Source organism: Spodoptera frugiperda, chromosome 11 (genome assembly GCF_023101765.2).
Source record: "Spodoptera frugiperda isolate SF20-4 chromosome 11, AGI-APGP_CSIRO_Sfru_2.0, whole genome shotgun sequence".
Classification (NCBI taxonomy): domain Eukaryota; kingdom Metazoa; phylum Arthropoda; class Insecta; order Lepidoptera; family Noctuidae; genus Spodoptera; species Spodoptera frugiperda.
The window spans coordinates 8,330,689-8,345,908 of record NC_064222.1 but is presented as its reverse complement, the minus strand read 5'-3'; the positions used below and the strand labels follow the sequence as shown (position 1 = coordinate 8,345,908).

Below are 15,220 nucleotides of genomic sequence, written 5' to 3'. Positions count from 1 at the left end.
TTATGATAGTATGAGAAAGTATCGTTTCAAGAATTACTTTTCAACTTTTTTCTTACTGGTGCCTATTTCATTTATGACAATGATCATTTGAAAAAGAACTAAAATTCAGTTAAATCGTGACCTTCTCTATGTATGTCATTCCATTTTGACTATTAAGCCCATACTTCTAATCATATGAAATTCCCTCTTGTGATATTTTACAACTACTAACTTTTATAAAATACTATCATATTCCTTAACCTTTCGTCTGCGGGTATATGAGACAACAATAGAATACATATTGTGTCTCGCACTGATCAGTGCTTCAGCATACGACGGTTTAATATATATCCCAATATAAATACCAAGTTTCACAACAAATTCCCGAACGCATGCAGCCCCTACGTCCGGGGTGGTTGTGCTTTTTCGCGGCGCGTGTCACTTCGGAGGGTCGGGCGCGGCGACCGACACTGCGGGCGTCGGGATCCCGCGTCCGGGCGCCGTCGCCATGGCAACGACACCGCGACACCACACCCACCCTCGCCCACCCTCGGCCAAGCCAAAGTAACCCCTAACACAACAACATACGACCCATTGCTCACTTATATACCGTAGACACATAAAGTAGGGTGGAATGAGTACATAAGAAGCACGGTCAGGCGATGTAAATAACGCGAGATAACTTCGAGAGGGTCTAATGGAATAGGGAATCGTGTTTTGGAAAGTGCCCCGGAGAGAATGTTCTGGGTAGTTACTCACGATAAGGGCCACCATCCCTGTTAAGTGAAAGTCGATATAGGATTAACTTGGCCAAATTTGATTACGCAGCCGTTTCGGTTAGTTGATGAGCTGAGGCCGCACTTTAAATATTTAGCCGTGTTTTACTGTGCTCTAATGCTGTTTAGGGATACGTTAGAAATAACTATGCGTTAATAATAAGTGGTACAGGTACTTGGTATTAAACGATGAAATAACTATTACAATTTCTGATAATAATATTATTAGGTTGACAGTAACAGCTAATGGTCTGAATTGGGTTTGTATTTCTTTAACATACGTACAATCAATAGATGATTTTTCAATCAATTTATTACTTACACATTTGTAGGGATAAACGGTTAAAAAAATTCGACATTATTCAGCCGATAAAGTAATCTAGTGTTGGAGAATCAGCCCTAAAGCGAATTTGTTAGCCTAGTCAGTATTCTCAGTATACTAGGCCACGCTTTAGGGCCAAATGTCATGAGGCCATTCCAGGAACATGGTTAGTATTTACATCACTGGTAGGTCAGTTAAGGTGCGATTTTTTTAGAATTAAAGTATGTCGTAGCTAAATTATTTTTCTGGAAGCAAGGAAACGTTTCATTTTGCTCCGAGTCCCATAACCACACTCAGAAACATTGAATGATTACTTAAACTATTCCTTAGTAACGATTTTGTATCGAAAACAATTGCTAAGGACTGGGTTAAGTAATCATTAAATGACTCTGAGTGTGGCAGCTAGTCTCACAACTACAGCACATAATTAAATTATTTCGATATTAAACAATTGACATAGTTGCTCTATATTTTTGATCATTTGGGTGTTTTGATTGATAGGCTATTCGGCCTTTGAGTAGATACTCGGAATCAAATGAGATTTATTTCCACTACAAAAACAGGATGGTACCCAAATAGTTTGAAATTAAAACAGATTTTAACATTATTAAATTACACTTTTAAAATAAACAATAATTTATTGTTTTATACACATTTATATTTTTACCTTAGGTATACATCTTATTTGTTTTTTTTTACATCTAGAACTTAACACTAAATGAACACTGAGCATCCGACCAAGTGATCTATCCCAATAATTATTATTTATAGTATATACTTATTTCATATCAACAGCCTATTAAGTGGCCACTGCTGACCAAAGCCTCTTCTCACACGGAGAAGGTTTGAGCATTACTCACCACGCTTGCTCAATGCGGGTTGGCAATTTCAAACTTATAATTTAAAATTATAAGCCCAGTTTTCCTCACGATGTTTTCCTTCACCGTTTGTCAGTGGTGTCTAAATAAACTTAGAAAGTACATATAACTCGGAAAGTCACATTGGTACTTATTTACTTACATCTATATAATTATTTAATTATATTACACCGTCTTTTATGTGTTATTATAACTTTCGTGAGACATATTAAATTATAATCGGCGTACTCACGTAAATACTGCTCATGAATATGAGCCTCTAGCATGGCTTGAAACTAGTAGAGTTCCTCATCAAAAAGTTACGTGAATAGGCTGATAACATAATAATTAGTTTTATAAGTAATTCCAAAAACATTTGTTAAATTAATTGAGTATATCTTATGATTACAATATTTTTTCAATTATTAAACACCAGCACTGACTAGATACTGAATTCATATCCACTTTATTGCTGTTCCACTTTGTAATATCTTTTCACTGTTTTGTCCAGTCCATCTGCAGTTGTGATCTGAAAGTGGATAGTAAAGCAACGATTAATAATTATAGTCATGCCTTTTATCGCCGGAGAGGTAGGCAAGGGTGCACATTACGGCCCGTAATGCCGCTATACCATGTACACACACTTGTCACCATTTGTGTTATACTTATGTCTCATGTAATTATTATGACCATAAACAAGAATAAGATATTAATATGATCTTAAAGTGACTTATTTATACTTTTTTGGTTACAGTTATCTGGTTATGAAACCAAAAATTTACCCTAAGAAGGGATAAAACTATTATAGCTATATAACTAGCTTCTGTACGCCGCTTTGCCCGCGTTCACGTTGGGTAAAAAATCCGTTCAATACTTTCAGCATGATTGACTGATAAACTGACAAACAAATTTCCACATTTATAATATTAGTACGATAACTCACCACAATCATCTTATCTACAAAAAACTCTCGTTCGTGTCTCGACACCTTCCCATCGTCAGCTGTCTGCGTGTGTATCATTTTGTTGCCTTCAAATATTATTAGAGCTTTCACCTGAAAAAAAAAATACATTTTTTAATGACAAGCCGGTAAACTAGCTCATGGATCTCCTATGGTAAGCCATCGCCGCCGCCTATGGACATCCGAAACACCAGAAACGTCACAAGTGCCGTTGGGAGGTTAGGAATTTAAGGGTTGTTGGGGTTTCGGGGATTGGGAAGGGGGTAATAGGACTTTCGATAACCTCAGTTACACAATGCAAGCATTGGTTAACGTCGGTTTTCTGTGAGACACAGTCACATGAATTTAAGTTTAAGTAAGTTATTAGCGGAGCCCTATGACCATAGTGGTAGTTTCGTGGTTGATGTTCATCATGAAATAGGCGTATTGAAAATTTTGAGACACTAATACCCTTTGTCGGGTAAAATACTATTAACTTTTTCAGGTTTTAATGTTCACACAGTTCATAGCTATAGCTTGGAAGTCCCCGTAAAGCAAAAACTATGTTGGATACACATAACATAACTGGTGAAAACTGCCTGTTGCTTTTAATATGTACCATACCTTACTTAGCCTTTGGAGAATTTGTAGTAGATATTATGATATCATTACAACCAGACCAAAATTACTAATGTAGGCAATTCATTAGGTGAAATTAAATTACCCTCTTCCTAATCCCCGATTTCTCAACAAGCTTCCTGAAATTCCAATCCTTTGAATTTCTAACCCCCAAAAGGCCAGTAACACACTTGTAATGCCTCTGTCGTTTCGGCGATAGCTTACCATCAGGTGATCGTTTACCGACTTACCTATACCATAAAAACAAAGAAATCACAATTGTTTAACACTGAACAGTACAATAGTAATTGTTTGATCATGTCTGATCAAGTAATTTATTTCGACAATCTTAATCTATTGCATTTTGATAAACAAAAGTATTGATAATATTTTTAAATCACTGTTTTTATTGTTTTACAAGACAAAGGCTTTGGGGTGAGGGAGTTACAAGTTGTATATAGCTCGTAAAATCGTTTTGCTTCTTATAATAGATTTATTAGCAACAGCAGTATCACCAGTCCACTGGTGGACCTATTACATAAGGTTTTCCATAAAATAACCAATACCATAATTTATTCTTTAGATATCTAATACTTTAACATATGTATAAAGCTGAAGATGTTTGTTTGTTTAAGCTCGCTAATCTCTGGAACTACTGGGTTGATTTGAATAATTAATTTGGTGTAACTAGAGCATTTATCGAGGAAAGTTATATGCTATAAAACATCACGCTACAACTAATAGGAAATGATCAGAGAAGGTGCAACCACGCGGGAGTAGCTAGTATTCTAATATGAGCCAAAGATCACAAGTTAAAACAAAATAGTAATGGATATAAGGTATACCTTCACACCATCAGCCTTAACTTCTTCAAACTCTTCACCAGGATTAAAAGTGACGCTGGAGTTAGCCATAGTCGACAGAAACTGGAAGGTATAGGTTCCATCTTCGTTTTTAGTCAGGATATGAGACTGATTTAGTCTGATTGCCACTTTACGAGCTATGTAACTCAAACCTGGATGAAGAGAGGACAATCATTAGTATAATAGTCATCATCAGCTCGGATCCACCCATTACTGGACATAGTCCTGGTCCTGGGTTACCGGTGTAGGTTTTGTGGAGCAAAATAAACGTTCTTACGACACTCGATAATTTACTCAGTTTAAGGTTCTCGATGTTCATGCAATCAGGTACCGACACTATATTTAACGGGCTACACAGATTACACGTTTTTTTTTACAGGACGGTAAATTTTGACTGTATGGAAATAATAATATAGTGAACTGGGAATAGTGTAATATCATGAACCACACACATATTCCTGTACATGCATAGGTATGTGTGTAGACATCCCTACACTAGGACTTATACCTAAGAGAAAAATCTTTCACTGTTGCACTCACAAGCTAATACAATGCTTGTCAACAAATCACACGACAGTAAATAAAATGGTATGGAAACATAATATTACGCATTTTATTTCAAGAAGCATTCGACAGAGATCCACGATGTAAATGAAACTTATACATTCATAATTTAAAGACAAAGGAAACAAAAATAAACACAAAGGAAAATAAACTCTACCACATATAACAATAAAGAGAACACTCCCCTAACTATCCATAATACACTCAAAAATAACTCAAAAATAACTCAAAAACTCACCTAAATACACTAAATAGTCCTCAAAATTCTCTGAATCGTACAGAACATATGTTTTACCTAAAAAGTCGTCCATTGCGGACGAAATAAAAACACGTATGGCATAAGTAGAAGTGCACGTGTGTTGTTATCACTGATAACGTGTCCGTATCACCTCTCTTATCTATTACTTACGTGGGTAAATAATACATGATTTATAAATAAACTTACTTCTGCTAGCGACTTCGATCGCGTTCCCGTGGGATAAAAATTAGTTAAAGCCAAAATTAAAAGCGTTTGTTTCAATTAAACCACTATTCAGTACTTTTGAAACGTCAATAAATAAATAGTCTGTAAGTCTGTCCGTCAATGAAGTTATGTGTTATTTCAGACCATAATCTACCCCTGTTTCAAATTTCATCTCGATCCTTTCAGCCGTTTTGACGTGAAGGAGTAACAAACAAACAAATATACAAACTTTCGCATTTATAGTATTAAGCAGTAGGATAAATGTGTATGTTTTGATAGTGCAAAACATCTGATCTGAATTCTTGGAAAAGGTAGAATCCATTCCATTTTTCCTAGTGGTTGGTGACAAACTTATCAAAATCTTGATGGTTTTCAGATTACTATAATGTTAATTTACATTGTGATTGCTATTTGTGTAATATATAAATATGATTTACGAATTACTCGTGTGTAGGCTAGTAGACTCTTCTCGTGACTATTTCATCAGACAGAAGTTAGCGTTACCATAAAACTACTCAGCACATTTGATAGAGATGTAGCAGATCAAATAAACTTTTGGCAACATTTGCCGATGATATTAATGTGAATGAATTCTATAATGCTTATATATTAACTGCATCTTAACGATTACCTAAATGTCTTCCAATATGTTACAGGAGAGAAAAACATCTACTACAAACCTGAAGAAAATGGCGAAAGCAGTTCATCGCTCACACGATTCGCACGCCAAGAAAAAACTCCGTATAGACAAATCTCGGAAGAAGGTGAGTTCCAAATAACGCTTTAATATATACGTAACAAAGGTTATTTTTAAAGAGCAACATATTTTCAGTATAAGGTTTTATCAGAATAAACTACGGATTTGCCTCGGACATTTCTTACTTAAAGATAATCTTCACATCAATGTTTTTCCTGTCTAGTTTTATCATATCGAAATCGGTTCAGCTGTTTATGAAAACGTTACTTAAATACAAACATTTCCTCATTGTAATATTTAAATACGTAGATTTAGCTTTCGGCCAAAACTTCTCGCATTGTTAGTGGAAAAAAGTAGACTATTACTCTTCAGTTTCTTAATAGTGTCCAGACTCAAATATCGTATTGCGACGTAAAAAAGGGAACAAACGCATTAGTGTAGTTTTTCCACCAGAGATATGTTATGCTACGTCACTGTAGATGCGTTTGGCTTCCACCAATCATATTCATTGGGACACATAGCTCAGCAGTGGTAGAAACAGATTCAACTAAATATGATTTTATATGAAAAGATGCGTGCTATTGGTGGCTTCCTACTATCGATACATCGTATATTAGAGCTTAGCATCTTCCTCGCACAGCTACATAGCTTAATATCAGTGGAAACGGTCACATAATTTCAAAGCTTAGCTCATACATCCTCGCAGTATAGCTACATAGCACATCTCTGTTGGAAAAGCACCCTTAGACATTAGTAAGATTAGCAAGGATTATTAAAATACCCACACCGCTCCAATCCATGTCAACTAACATTTAAAAAGCCATTTCAATCATCATTGTCATCCATTTTAACCCTTCACACAGACACAGATTACATTAATGCCCATATTATTAAAAAAGAAATCTCGGTAACAATGAGTCAGCAAATAGGAACAGATGTAACTCTTACACAACCCTTCGTTCAAGTGTTTCTGACGCTGCGAGGGGGTCTTGGATGCCCCGGTGTTTTCATCTGTCACTTGATGACGTAATAACGGTAATGGCGTCCGGACGCCATGATGAGACGTCGCCATCTTGAAAAGTATTGTGTTGGATTACACATGGGATAGTGTGTTATTTTATTGTAACTTTCGTGAGACAATTCTTTTTTTTTTGAGGGGCGAAAATCATCCTATGACTTCTCCCGCCTTGGGCGAGGCGAGAGGGACTCTTACTGACTAAAAACCACCCCGTTCCTTCTCCTGCTTTTCGAGCCGGAGCCCCGGTAAACCCGCTAGGTAGTCCGCAGCTCCGGAACAGGCATCAGCCCTACTGGGCCCCATCTGTTCGTGAGACATACTAAATTAATTATTATGTTATCGGCTTACTCACGTAATGTTTTGTCGAGGAACTCGACTAGTTTCTAGCCATGCTAGAGGCTCATATTCATGAGCAGCATTCCGCGACACACGACGCGGCGATTGTCGCGCTGCGGATAGTGTGTTGTTTAGTTTAGTTGACTATCTGTTGTTGTTAGTTATTTTTGTATGTTATATTTTCGGAGCTAGTATCGCAAATGGACATTACTAGTTAGTTTATTTTTTCACCCCCTATAACATAGGACTTACATAACGCAAATGCTGAAAAGCCGGTGTATTGTATAGCGGCATTACGTGTCGCAATGTGCACTTCTGCCTATCCCTTCGGGGATAAAAGGTGTGACGTTGCTATATTTTTTTATTCAGGTTTTTCGTTGTTAGTGATATTTTCGTTTTCATTTGTTTTTTTTTATTTAAAACTATTTTTATGTAATATTTAATCATTGATGACATGACCTTAGCAAGCTTAGGTAATGCTTAATATTTTTCCGTAGAATTACTTAAAGCTTGGACTAAGCAAAAATATGAAATCTCATTTCGTACTATCCTGTAAGAAAACTGTATTTAAAGAATATAATTTCTTTATTTTCCTCTATAATATACCTAATATCATCTTATTATCTAACTACAAACAGAAACAAAGAGACAAACAGTAATTAGCGAGACGGTTACCTTAACTAAACCCTCGCCGTCTCGTCTGTGCCTCGGTATAGTATGCAGGAAATGTCACAGCTATCACATAGCTCCACGATCCCAGCTTTGTATTGTACTGCATTATAAGCTATACTTGCTACATATTTAGGTGACGTTACGTCGTGTGACGTTATTTGGGAATTGAGAAAATCAGTTGTAGGGATGGAATTTTTTTTTAAATTTTTTCCAATTAATTAATGACAAATACAAGGTAGGACAAATACATGACTGCACGGTTGGTGCGGTGGCTGGGCAACTGGCTGCCGCGCAACGGGTAGCGGGTTCGATTTCCGCACGGAGCAACTCTTTGTGTGATCCACAAATTGTTGTTTCGGCTCTGGTTGTCATGTGTATGTGAACTTGTATGTTTGTAAACGCACCCACGACACAGGAGAAAATCTAGTGCGGGGCTACGTTTAAAAAAAAAACACATGAAGGAAGTGATATTTATTTTGCAAATAAGAAATAGCTCTTTTACATGGGAACGTTTGGCAACGTATTAACGACTTTTACATTAAAGAAATAATGCATTGCAGGCTAAATAATAGCTTTATCTAATCAAATTGAATTGTTATGATTTAAGTAGAGCCGTATTATTTATTTTATTTTTTATTTTTTTTATTTATTGATTTACATCAGGCAACGAAGGCCCATATTAATACAATAATACTATACTAAAACATAAAATACTATAAATACATAATTCTTATATTAATGATTAATAACTTAAAAACTAATGCACACGAAGCGTCGGCGTCGTGTTACGCTGCGTGGTGTCGCGTAGCCTTCCTCGGAATCTCCGATACACGACACCCTTCGGCCAAAACTCTTCCTTGAGGAAGGTCTCGAAGTGATGAGTTGGAACTCGCACCATGAACGACTTGAAGTTCGTGTTGTGGCGCGACTCCAACTTCTCCACCCTCAAGGTCCAGTTGGTCTTGGACCGGACATACTCCACGATCTGCTCCACCGTCGTGGTGTGATGTAGACGGGACACGTACAGCTGCGTCGTTGGTACTGCAGGACGCAGCAGGATGTTGGGTCCAGTTTGTGCGGTACCGCACTGATTCCTACAAGGTGGCTTCTTTTTTCTCCTTTCTACCTTTATGAAGCCATCCTTGTCGCACGTGTCCTTCTTCGGACTAGTCGGTGGCTGTGGTTTGCCACGGGTTTGTTGACCCCCTTTCGCTTTCATCCGCTTTGTTTGCGTCACAGCGGGCTTGTTGGTGGCTGCTACTGCTGCGTAGGCGCGTTTTGGGGTCGATGTTCCTACACGAGCCTCAGCCGCAGGTGTTGACACAGCGGTGGCGGCGGGACGGCGTGCATCGTCAGCGACATCGGCGACCGGTGACGCACTCGAATTCGCCGACTCGAAACTGATGACGGACGCATTTTGCGCCCCGCGACGAGTATTCACATTCTTGATGTCAATTGACCCACTTACAGAAGTAGCATTGCGCAACAACGCCACTTCACCACGCAGGTCATTGATCGTAGCCTGTGACGCTTCCATCTTGGACTTCATATCTTCCAGGCTTGCCTTTAGACAAGTTATGTCTTTCAGCAGCCTGGTGACATCGACGTGATCAAACGTGACGGGAGGCAGCTTATGTAAGTCCCTCGCCACGAATTCAGGCACGTCGTCAGGATCAGTCCTCTTCAGCAGGGAGATGATGTCCTGCAGGCTCTTTTCGCCACCGTCCCTTCGGCGGGATGGCATCTGCTCTAGTTGTCCGAGCGACTGGAAGAGCATCAGCTTAGCACTGCAAACCTCCTCCTCTTTGTAGGCTGATCTGCAGATCTGCACGATGCTGACCTCGTCCATGTAGTCGATGGCATGGATAATATATGCCAAAACTTCGTTGACGATGAGTGGTTTAGAACTCATCGCGACTAAGACGGGCAGCGGCTATTGCCGCGCAAAACGCGAATATAATATTCGTACAGTGCAGCGAAAACGCGACCGTTCTCGAGCGCGCATCGCACTGGACTCTATTATATCTAAGGCAAACTAGGAAGTGCCTAGGGCAGGCGACACGCGTGCCCACTACCCGTAAACTGAAGGCTGCACCAATAAAATTAGAGGCGCCATGAGTGCTTGCTTAGTGCACTCTCTTGATTTAATCTATAGATCTGAAAAAAAAAAAAACAAAAATAACTATCAATAAAATATTGAAAGAATAACTTACATAACAATCTCTTGCCTTGTCCCATCCACCAATGTCCCATGCCGCAACGTATACTAAGTCTGTCGCTTAATTCCGTAACAATGAACGTACGAAGCAATGACTAATGAAAGCTGCTTACAAACGTACATACACACATATATACATATGTATATACAGCGTGTAACAAAATGCTTATATACATCAAGAAGCACTGAAGAATACAAGTTGAAAAGAATCTCTGCACAAAGTTTCAGCTCAAAATACGTTTAAAAAAACATTGGTACCAAATACTTGGAGTCGCATGGTTCTTGATTTTAAATCATACAAGCGTATCACAACACTACAGGGGTCACTCGCTAATGTTTCTGGAATTTTATGTATTGGAAAAAATCATAACTTCTTTCCATGAAAACATGAGTTTGAAAAACCCTTCCCGTATCATTTGTTATGTTATCTAGAAACCGTGCACTTGATATGTATACCCCCTTTTTGTTACACCGTGTATATACATTCGTGCCATCACGTAGACGTGCTATGAGAAATAATTACATATCTCCCATTCTAGAGATTGAGATCTCTGTCATACTCGTACCGCCTGTAATGCGTTTTAATATAAATATTCATAGTTCTATTATGTGGTTCTTTTGCGTCATAATCTTGTGTCGGGAATGAAAATGGACTTTAGTTATGCATTTTCTTTTTATGTTGCGGGAGAGCCATGCTTTTTTCCAAATAGGCCGGATAGACGGAGTGAAATAACGCTTGCGTTTTGTTTCGATGTGTAATGCGCCTACCACACGTGCATGCCTGACCACAGTTTTAATTGCACATGCTTGTCGCATGAAAAGACTGAACACGGATGTGTCTACCACACGGCACAGTTAAGTACGCGCAAGCCACATTCTTGTCGACATCGTTGGCGTGGAAACAATGGTTCCCAATGAAGAACTATTTCTTCTGCTATTATTTTTCAAGTGTTTGTTTGTGAAAAAAAGAAAATACAAAAGTCAAAGTGTGAACGATCAAAGTGGACAAAAAAATGGCTGTTGAATAGAAAAATTCATTCACATATACATCTACTCAAGGATTTAAGAGATGAGCCAAGTGATTGGCGGAATTATTTACAAATCCGCAATAGTAAATCCGCCATTTTTAACGACCGTGCGCGTACAGTTACTCCACTCGACTGACAGACACACTCGACAGACTCCACTTGACTGCACGGTTGGTGCGGTGGCTGGGCAACTGGCTGCCGCGCAACGGGTAGCGGGTTCGATTCCCGCACGGAGCGACTCTTTGTGTGATCCACAAATTGTTGTTCCGGGTCTGGGTGTCATGTGTATGTGAACTTGTATGTTTGTAAACGCACCCACGACACAGGATAAAATCCTAGTGTAGGGCAACGTTTTTATAAAAGAAAAAAAGAAAAAAAAGAAAAAAAAAAGAAAGAAAAAGAAAAAAAAACTCGACTAAACTGAGAGCGGCTTGAACACTGAACTACCAACCACACGCGCAGTCAAGTTTGTACAAGTATAGCTTGCGCATGCCAGAATTTCAAGCAAGTTTAAAAACCATCAAGCCAAGCATTGGAGTTTGCGCATGCTACCGTTTTACCAACTACACGCACAGTGTTCAGTGTACAAGCTGGCATGCGCAAGTAAAACTGCGGTCAAGCACGTGTGGTAGACGCTTAAGTTAGGTTACCGGAGGCCATAATATTTTTTTTTAATGTTAATATAATGTTTGCGAATGTACTTTCTAATAATTTTTCATTTATTTTAACTACTCCTTTGTTTTCCTTTTTTTTTCCTTTAGTGGGCCATTCGGACGTAGCTGATTTCTGTTTACGTCCGAATGGCCCATGGGCCATTCGATTTGGGCCATTCGGACGTAGTACCCAATTACCGCCTTGTCCAATCCCCGATTTCCCACAACACTTAATTTCATAATCCCCAAAAGGCCGGCAACGCAATTGTAACGCTTCTGATGTTTTGGGCGGCAGCGATTGCTTACCATCAGGTGATCCGTCTGCTTGTTTATCGGTCTATACCATAAAAAAACGCAACACCTCGTTGTGTGATCCACAAATTGTTGTTCCGCGTTTGGGTGTAATGTGTATATAAATTTGTATGTGTGTAAACGCACCCACGACACAGGAGAAAATTGTATTGTTTACGTTGTAACGTTGTTATCATTTAAAAATCTTTGATCAACAGAATCACCGTCTAATCAAGTAACGATACACAAGCGCCCTCGGTTGGGCTCCGGTGATAATGAAGACTCCACCAAATTCTCCCTTCCCCATACTCCTGAGAAGGCGACGACTGAACACAATGAGAAGGCTGAAACTCCTGAAAGTATAAGGTAAAGGCATGTTTTGTTTTTTTTTACCGTTCTATGGTCTATTTTACTATATCTTCTATGAGCTATTTACCCGCAACGTCGTCTGCAAGGAATACTTATTTTGAGCAGAATTGATGTTTTGTAACTTGTGCTTTACTAAAATGAATTTTATTCTCATTGTAATGATGACTAGAATTTAATGATATTTATCATTAAAATGTCCAGTATTACTAACCACCTGTTTATACCTATTTGATCTATTTTTAACATGTTAACCGCCACATCGGTTTCTGGTGACCGACGCTTAGCAGAGGATTTGCCTTCAACAGTCTTCTTTTGGCAGTTAATGCTTTAATTAATTATTATAATGAATGCTTCCCTCGCTGGTGTCGAGCAGTCACAAGTGCGTAACGGAGAAGGTGTCTTGAGTTCGATTCTCGAGTCGGGTAAGGAAGTTACTACTGGGTATTCTCGGTTTTTCAAAAATTTCTCAATAACAGCACGGTGTCTGGAATTGTGCCTAGTATATTGGAATTGGTTCACCCCCTATTACTTGGGACTTTTAATCCAAATGGTGAAAAGTGGGTGTACATTGTGAAGTGGCACTACGTGCCGTAATGTGCTGTTGCACTATCTACCCCTTTGGGAATAAAAGGCGTGACGTTGCATGTGTAATGAATGCATGTCTTTTGGATTTTTACAAAATCTAGTGTTGGGTTGCATGACTGAGTCCAATCTGTCGGTATGTTGTTTTATTGTGTTCTTTTTATAGTTAGTTAAGTGGTATTTTAAGGTAAGCGTCCACAGGTCTGCATCGTACGCATCACAAGTATCGTACGCATTCCGTATGACGTCATCAGTACGCATCGTATGTAGGTATTGCTGATGATGCGGTCCGTACGATGCGGATCAGTGGACGCATTTGTATGAGTTTCTATACAAGACAAACTAAAATTCGTTGCGTACGATGTGGAACTGTGGACGCGTACCTTTAGAACTGTAACATTTCTGGATGAAATTGCAATAAGTAGGTACATTAATGGAGAAAAGCTCTACTAGTTTCGAGTCACAGAGGGACTCTTCATCATGAGCAACTTACGCAACCCACTGACAGGCGATGTCGCACACAGTGATTTTTATTTAATTTAGTATGTCAAACGTTAGTTATTATAAAAAATTCAAAGTCAAATTATTCAAATTATTCATTTCAAATAGGCCGCGAAGGCACTTTTGAACGTCAAGCAAATATTACAATATTAAAAAAAAAAACAAAATGTCTGTCTGTCTGTCGGTCAGTCCTCTAGTGAAGCTATTTGCTCGTTCCAAAGTATAGATTTCTATGGAGAAGAACGAGCAAGAAACTCCATAGGTTACTCTTTTTCAATCAGATTCACAATACAATTCTTGGTTACATTGTTTTGTTGATTCAATTATAAAAATATAGCAATAAGTGCAACAAGAATTGTGACTATATATATCGTGACTGCCGTATATTTAACTGCCTAGGTATATTTATCTGAGGTTTGTTGTTAATATCTCTCGTGAATGTAGCGTAGATAGGTACTGGATAGGTCGTAAACATGTTTTGTAGTCTTTTTGTAATTATGTACTTTATTAGTCTAGCATGTTTTCAAAACACGTTTTTTTTCCTTTAGATATAAGTTTCTTTAAATTTAAGTAATTTTAGTTTAATAAAATTGTAGTTTGTTAATGTAGTACATTAAGTGTTGTAACCTTATATAGTTAAATATAAATTAAGTATTGATTAATTAATTGTGATTAAGTAAGTAGATTCTAGGCTTTATCATGAAGCAAGTACAAAGAGGAGATGCCATAATGTGATTGTGTACTGTGACAAAACAAATGGGCCCTGCTTAATGATATTATAAGTAAACATAACCCTCCTTCTGGCGCAGTCGGGTAAAAAGGTATAGATAGCTTATAAGCGCTCAGAAAGCGGCACATTAAAATGTGAACAGTTGGCAACTTGTTTGTAGTATATGTGAAATTGTATGTTTATTAAGCCCATAATACAGAAGAAAATCCTAGTGTAGGACAACGTTTATTTTTAAAAAGAAAAAGTATGGGACTGCATGTTAGAAAAGAGAGAGAGGCGTGGTTTATAACGTCCCACGCTATCCGTAAAGTGTCACGCATTATGTTAAAGCTAAATCCAGTAATGACATCCCCTTTTTGTGTTTGCTTCATGGTTTTTTCTTAGTTGCATGAAAAGCGGTATAAAGAGGTGGTTGGTTCCAGAAACCTATACGACCTGGTGGAAAACCTTCGCGTCTGCACGTCCATGTTTGTTGGTTCCAGCCTCCCCACCATATACTATGGCGCCCGCACCCACACCCAGATCAAGCAAGTTGTGAAGGAATTCAAGAGGACCTCCTACTGTGGGATGGTGAAGATGACCCTCCTCTCCAGCCGGGATAAGAGCTGCATCAAGGAGTTTGACAGGAGTGTCTGGAGTACCAGGAATGATATGTGCAGGGCTTGTGTTAAGGTATGTTGGGAATGAAGAAGATATTAATGTTTAACCGACTTCAAAAAAACAGGCCGTTTGTCCTTTTATAT

The 15,220-nt window shown here is 38.5% G+C and overlaps 3 protein-coding genes across 4 annotated transcripts in view; 1 reads left to right on the top strand and 2 right to left on the bottom strand.

Moving 5' to 3' along the window:
* The window catches only part of LOC118274952 (Fanconi anemia group J protein homolog), a 72,109-nt gene that overhangs the window by 46,967 nt on the left and 9,922 nt on the right, over positions 1-15,220 (top strand). Inside the window, exons 4-6 of one of the 2 annotated variants that reach the window (XM_035592762.2) lie at positions 6,039-6,146; positions 12,514-12,661; positions 14,900-15,149. In XM_035592762.2, the coding sequence (XP_035448655.2) occupies positions 6,039-6,146; positions 12,514-12,661; positions 14,900-15,149 (506 nt within the window). The remainder of the gene's footprint in view (positions 1-6,038; positions 6,147-12,513; positions 12,662-14,899; positions 15,150-15,220) is intronic. The other variant, XM_050696827.1, reaches the window with a different exon arrangement.
* Positions 1,714-5,300, bottom strand: LOC118274953 (fatty acid-binding protein, heart-like). The gene is made up of 4 exons (XM_035592764.2): positions 5,158-5,300; positions 4,338-4,507; positions 2,878-2,988; positions 1,714-2,463 (listed from the first exon to the last, which is right to left on the bottom strand). The coding sequence occupies exons 1-4, from the start codon at positions 5,228-5,230 to the stop codon at positions 2,401-2,403; spliced, it is 417 nt and encodes a 138-aa protein (XP_035448657.1). The 5' UTR covers positions 5,231-5,300; the 3' UTR covers positions 1,714-2,400.
* On the bottom strand, positions 8,788-10,042 carry LOC118272573 (uncharacterized). Its single transcript, XM_035589160.2, has one exon. The coding sequence runs from the start codon at positions 10,015-10,017 to the stop codon at positions 8,863-8,865; it is 1,155 nt and encodes a 384-aa protein (XP_035445053.2). The 5' UTR covers positions 10,018-10,042; the 3' UTR covers positions 8,788-8,862.